Source organism: Pygoscelis adeliae, unplaced genomic scaffold (genome assembly GCF_000699105.1).
Source record: "Pygoscelis adeliae isolate BGI_AS28 unplaced genomic scaffold, ASM69910v1 Scaffold836, whole genome shotgun sequence".
In the NCBI taxonomy this organism is placed as follows: Eukaryota; Metazoa; Chordata; class Aves; order Sphenisciformes; family Spheniscidae; genus Pygoscelis; species Pygoscelis adeliae.
The window spans coordinates 24,253-30,270 of record NW_008825013.1 but is presented as its reverse complement, the minus strand read 5'-3'; the positions used below and the strand labels follow the sequence as shown (position 1 = coordinate 30,270).

General features: G+C 63.6%; 1 protein-coding gene across 1 annotated transcript in view; it reads left to right on the top strand.

The window, feature by feature from the left end:
* Positions 1-6,018, top strand: part of KIAA0100 (KIAA0100 ortholog) — a 20,614-nt gene that overhangs the window by 12,590 nt on the left and 2,006 nt on the right. Inside the window, 19 exon segments of the mRNA XM_009326231.1 lie at positions 27-768; positions 1,017-1,085; positions 1,088-1,195; positions 1,290-1,492; positions 1,572-1,690; positions 1,764-1,984; positions 2,128-2,318; positions 2,404-2,503; positions 2,577-2,779; positions 3,135-3,429; positions 3,542-3,699; positions 3,821-4,027; positions 4,146-4,245; positions 4,442-4,624; positions 4,918-5,039; positions 5,118-5,273; positions 5,356-5,477; positions 5,562-5,742; positions 5,822-5,910. Coding sequence (XP_009324506.1) covers positions 27-768; positions 1,017-1,085; positions 1,088-1,195; positions 1,290-1,492; positions 1,572-1,690; positions 1,764-1,984; positions 2,128-2,318; positions 2,404-2,503; positions 2,577-2,779; positions 3,135-3,429; positions 3,542-3,699; positions 3,821-4,027; positions 4,146-4,245; positions 4,442-4,624; positions 4,918-5,039; positions 5,118-5,273; positions 5,356-5,477; positions 5,562-5,742; positions 5,822-5,910 — 3,569 coding nt within the window.

Below are 6,018 nucleotides of genomic sequence, written 5' to 3'. Positions count from 1 at the left end.
GTGCCCTGCACGGCTCCGGCCCCGAGCTGGCTGCCGGCTTTGACGGACACAGCATCTTCAGCTTCAAGGAGGTGGAGGTGAAGCTCCTGCCAGAGCTGGAGGAGGTCATCTTGCACCGCTGCACCTTCCCCACCCTGCGCACCCTCCGCAACCGCGGCTGGGCCTTCTCCTTTGCCAGCGTGACCATCGAGTTCCCCTACCAGTACGACTTCTCCCACACGCTGGATGCTGCCGTGGGCGTGCAGAAGTGGCTGAAAGGTCTGCATCGGCGCAGGCGCCCTGCCAGCACGGCACTGCCCCCTGACCTCCTGCTCAAAGTGACGCACTTCTCCTGGGTCTTCCTGGACGACGTCTTCGAGGTCAAGTTACGAGACAACTACGAGCTGATGAAGGACGAGAGCAAGGAGAGCGCCAAGCGCTTGCAGCTGCTGGACACCAAGGTGGCTGCGCTGCGCAAGCAACACGGCGAGCTGCTGCCTGCCCGCAAGATCGAGGAGCTCTATGCCTCGCTGGAGAAGAAGAACATCGAGATCTACATCCAGCGCTCACGGCGCCTCTATGCCAACACGCCCATGCGGAGGGCCCTCCTCACCTGGACCCTGGCCCACCTGGAGCTGGTGGCCATGGCCGATGAGTCCTTCCACGGCACGGAGCGTGTGTTGGAGCAGATGAGGGACCTGGATGGCGTCAGCCCGTTCCCTCCCGAGGGTCTGGAGATGGTCACCCAGTGGTGCCGCATGATGAAGGGCAGAGTTGGCAGCTTCTTTGGTGAGTTGCTTCGTGTGAGGGTGCCCGTGGAGGACAGCATGGAGGCTGCATGGCCTGGGGTCCCAGGACAGGGACCTGCTGGCACCACGTGATGCATAACCAAGCAGGGGAAATGATTTTTGGAGGTTCGAGGGAGCGGGAAGGGAGCAGAGATGTGACAGGACAGTGGCTCCTGCTGTGGCCCAGAGTGGGGGAGCAGGGCAGTGTCCCTTTGCTGCCCCATCTCTCAGCCCTTCCTCTGCCCGCAGTGCGGATCCGCGACTACCCTCGCTACCTCTTTGAGATCCGGAACTGGCAGCTCTCGGGCCGGCTGATCGGAGCCAGGCCTGCTCCCGGCGCCGCCAGGTCCTGAAGCTGGGGCTGCCCTGGGGGGGCGCGACGGTGGAGAGGAACATGCCGCCCTTGAAGTTCTACCACGACTTCCACTGTAAGAGCTGGAGGAGCAGGGGGGGCTCTGTGCCGGGGTGGGGACAGGGCTGCGTGGGACATGCAAAGGGCTGAGCCAACCTCTGTGTCCCCAGCTGAGATCTCCCAGTACACCATCGTGTGGGGGCCCTGCTGGGACCCGGCCTGGACCCTGATCGGCCAGTGCGTGGATCTCCTCACCAAGCCCTCAGAGGACCCCAGTGCCCCATTGCCCTGGTGGGACAAGAGCCGCCTTCTCTTCCACGGGGACTGGCACATGGACATCGAACAGGCCAACCTGCACCAGCTGGCCACCGAGGTGGGTGCCGCCGGGACAGGGAGCAGAGCTGGGCGTGGGGCTGGCTCACACCTGCCTCTCCACACACTTGTCCTTGCAGGACCCCTACAACACCACGGAGAACATGCACTGGGAGTGGAGCCACCTCTCCTTCCATTGGAAGCCCGGGCAGTTCGTCTTCAAGGGCAACCTGGACATCAACGTCCGGACAGCCTCCAAGTGAGTGTGGGCCCGGGAGCGTGGGGGCTGCCACCGGTGCCGGGGGGTAACTGGGGTCTCTTTTCCCATTCAGATATGATGACTGCTGCTTCCTGCACCTGCCCGACCTGTGCATGACGCTGGACCTGCAGTGGCTGTGCCACGGGAACCCCCACGACCACCATGGCGTGGTGCTGCGCTCCCCCGAGTTCCTGCCCGAGGTGCCGGTGGGGCAGCAGTACGACTCCTACCGTGCCTTCCGCTCCGAGAACCTCAACCTCTCCATCCGGATGGACCTGACGCGGCCCAGTGAGGGTGGGTGACAGCACCCTGGGGATCCCTCAGGGGCGAAGGGGATGGGGCAGGGCTTGCTGGTTTTAGTGATCCTTATCGATCCTGGGTTGGGTGCTGCCGTGTCCCTGCCCCATGGTGCTGGCTGACAGCGGGTGTATTCTCAGAGCACTCCCAGCCCCGGATCCTGCTCTACAGCAGCACCCTCCGCTGGATGCAGAACTTTTGGGCCACGTGGACCAGCGTGACGCGCCCCATCTGCCGCGGGAAGCTCTTCAACAACATGAAACCCACTAAGAAGAAGCTGGGGCAGCATTACAAGCAGCTGTCTTACACTGCGCTCTTCCCCCGGCTGCAGGCAAGTCGTGGGGGTGGGCGTCCGGTGTTACCTCCCCGTTCTGCCTGCGCTGGGCTCTCAGCCTCTGCTTTCTGCTCCCTCACAGGTGCATTACTGGGCCTCTTTTGCCCAGCAGCGGGGGATCCAGGTGGAGTGCTGCCAAGGGCACATCTTCACTCGCGGCACCCAGCGGCTCATCCCACAAGGTGAGTGGGGGCCCTGCCGGCAGTGCTTCCAGGCAGGGCAGGGCCCCGGCTGACCCTTCTCCCTGTCCCCCAGCCGGCACGGTGATGCGACGCCTGATTTCGGAGTGGAGCATCACACAGATGGTGAGCGACCTGAGCCAGGTCACCGTGCACCTCATGGCCTCCACTTGCGATGAGAACGCAGACCACCGACTCGACACCCTGGTGAAGAAAACCCACCTGCTGAGCCTGTCCTCCCTCACCTACCAGAGGCACAGCAACCGCACAGCTGAGGAGGTACTGCCGCAAACACACGGGGCATGGCAAGTGTAACCCAGGCTGCGCTGGCCTGATGACATCCCCCTGGGACAAGGGGACTTTGGTCTTTGGGTGCAATGGGGGAGGGATTTGGCTGGAGAGGAGGCAGACCTGCAGGGCCTCTGATCTCCTGAGTGCCTGGCCAAAGGGATGCCTTGTTCCAGCCACAGCATCCCTGGTATGGGTCCCTGCTGTAGGTCTCTGGGGTGTTCCACCGGGCTCTGGTCCCCATGCCCTGCCTCCGGGGACTGGCAGGGCTCCCAGCCCCCATGTGTGAAGCCCGTGGACAGGGACTGCGGGTGGCTTTGCTGAGGCTCTGACCCTCTGTGCCTAGGAGCTGCCACTGCGGGATGGGGACGATGGTTTCCACACGCACCAGCTGCACCTGGTGGACCTGCGGGCGTCCTGGACCACCACCAACAGGGACATCGCCTTCGGCCTCTACGACGGCTACAAGAAAGCAGCTGTGCTCAAACGCAACCTGTCCACCGAGGCCCTGAAGGGGCTGAAGATCGACACGCAGCTGCAAGCCAAAAAGCTGAAACGGGGCCCACTCTCCGCTCACTCCGTCCCTGCCAGAGTGACTGCTCCCGTCATCAGCGGCCGTCCTGAGAGAGCCTCCTCGGGGGGTGAGCACGGCAGGGAGGGGAGCAATGGGAAACCCAAAGCCGTGCCTACCTTCACCCCGTCGCCCCCAGCCAGCCCCCCGCAGCCTCGCGCTGACCCTTTCTTTTTCCCCAGGGGCCTACATGCTGCAGAAGCTCATTGAGGAGACGGACAAGTTTGTAGTCTTCACAGAGGAGGAGTCGGGGGCTAGTGAGCAGCTGTGCGGCATCGCCGCCTGCCAAACCGATGACATCTACAACCGCAACTGCCTCATCGAGCTGGTCAACTGCCAGGTACCTGCCCTCAGCCAGCCAGCCCGTCCCCACGCTCTCCGCTTCCCACGGCCTTGCTGTGAGAGGGGCCGTGCCTGGCCCAGAAGGGCTCGTCTGCCCCCCAGGGTCTCTCTCCCCACAGATGGTGCTGCGCGGCGCGGAGACAGAGGGCTGCGTGATTGTGTCCGCCGCGAAGGCCCAGCTGCTGCAGTGCCAGCACCACCCCGCCTGGTACGGGGACACGCTGAAGCAGAAGACGTCCTGGACCTGCTTGCTGGATGGCATGCAGTACTTCGCCACGACGGAGAGCGGCCCCACCGAGAGGGAGCACGGGCAGCTCTGGCTGGAGGTGAGCAGCTCGGGGAGGCTGTGATGGGTGAGCTGCGTGGGGGACAGGCAGCGCTGCCGGTGCCCTGGCCAAGGCAGGGAGAGCAGGGACAGCCAGTGGTGCCTCCTTGTGTCCCCAGGTGAAAAATATTGAGGAGCATCGGCAACGGAGCCTGGACTCGGTGCAGGAGCTGATGGAGAGCGGGCAGGCGGTGGGGGGCATGGTCAGCACCACCACAGGTACTGCCCCACAGAGCTGGCTGCTGTGCCTACCCCAATCCCGCTCCTGTGTGACCCCAAGGCTGGTGAAGCTGAGAGCGCCTGGCCTGTCCCCAGACAGCTCCAGGAGCTGGCTGATGCTCTGAGACCTGCGCCGTGGGGTCCCCAGCGTGCCGGGACATGGCGCTCTGACCGTGGTCCCCCTGCCTGTTCCCAGACTGGAACCAGCCCTCAGAAGCCCAGCAGACTCAGCAGGTGCAGAGGATCATCTCTCGCTGCAGCTGCCGCATGTACTATATCAGCTACAGCCATGACATTGACCCCGAGCTGGCTACACAGATAAAGCCCCCCGAGACTCCTGCCAACCAGGAGAAGGAGGATCTGCTGAAGAAGCAGGAGGGTGAGTACATCCAGGCAGTGTACCTCAGGGGGTAGAGCTCTGGGCTGACCCACAGGTGCCGGCTAAGTCCAGGGATGGTCTGTCTTGGCCCTGCTGTGATCAGAGGGGTGCATACGGGAGGGGTCCCCAGCCACGCGGCAGTGCACCAGATGATGCTGGACGTGCTGTGCCTGCTGGAGCCAGTGTAACCGCCTTGGCTCATTCCCCATCCCTCTCCATCTCTGGCTGGCCCCCACATCCATCCCGTTTCTGGCCATGCTGAGGCCGCACTTGCCCTTTGTGTGTCCCTGCAGGAGCCGTGGACACATTCACACTGATCCACCACGACCTGGAGATCTCCACCAATCCCGCGCAGTATGCCATGATCCTTGACATAGTCAACAACCTGCTGCTCCACGTGGAGCCCAAACGCAAGGTACCCACGAGGCTTCAGGTCACCGTGTCACTCGCTGCACTCAGGGCAATCCTAACCTTCACCTATCCCTGTGTGCAGGAGCACAGCGAGAAGAAACAACGGGTGCGCTTCCAGCTGGAAATCTCCAGCAACCCCGAGGAGCAGCGCAGCAGTATCCTACACCTGCAAGAGGCCGTCAGGCAGCACGTTGCCCAGATCCGGCAGCTGGAGAAGCAGATGTACTCCAACGTGAAGGTGAGCCCGCATCCCGGCAGGGCCTGGCTCCCCGGGGTCCCTGCTTTGGGGCAGAGGGTGCTGAGGGTTGTCTGTCCTTCAGTCCCTGCAGGATGACAGCAAAAACGAGAGCCTGCTTGACCTCAACCACCGGCTGCAGCAGCAGCTGAGCCAAGAGAAAGCTGACCTGCAGCTGGAGAGTGAGGAGCTGAACATACTGATCAGGTAGGGGCCATCTCTGGCTTCCCCAGCGTTGTATCCCCCTTACTCAGGGGTTCCCACATCACAGGGGTCCCCTCTCTGCTGCAGGTGCTTCAAGGACTTCCAGCTGCAGCGAGCCAACAAGATGGAGCTGCGAAAGCAGCCGGAAGACGTGAGCGTGGCGCGGCGGACTGAGTTCTACTTTGCCCAGGCACGCTGGCGCCTGACCGAGGAGGACGGGCAGCTGGGCATAGCCGAGCTGGAGCTCCAACGCTTCCTCTACAGCAAGGTACCGAGCCGGCCGGTAGCACCCGCAGCGCCCGAGCCGGGGCCCGGGACACGCAGGGATGACGGGTCTGTGTGCACAGGTCAACAAGTCTGACGACACGGCCGAACATCTGCTGGAACTGGGCTGGGTCACGATGAACAACCTCCTGCCCAACGCTGTGTACAAGGCAAGCGGCAGCCTGGGGGAGCAGCCCTGCACCCTGGGGACCCACGGGTGGCCTGGCCAGGGTGGCCTGGCCTCACCCCGGCCACCCATCCTCTTCCCTGCAGGTGGTGC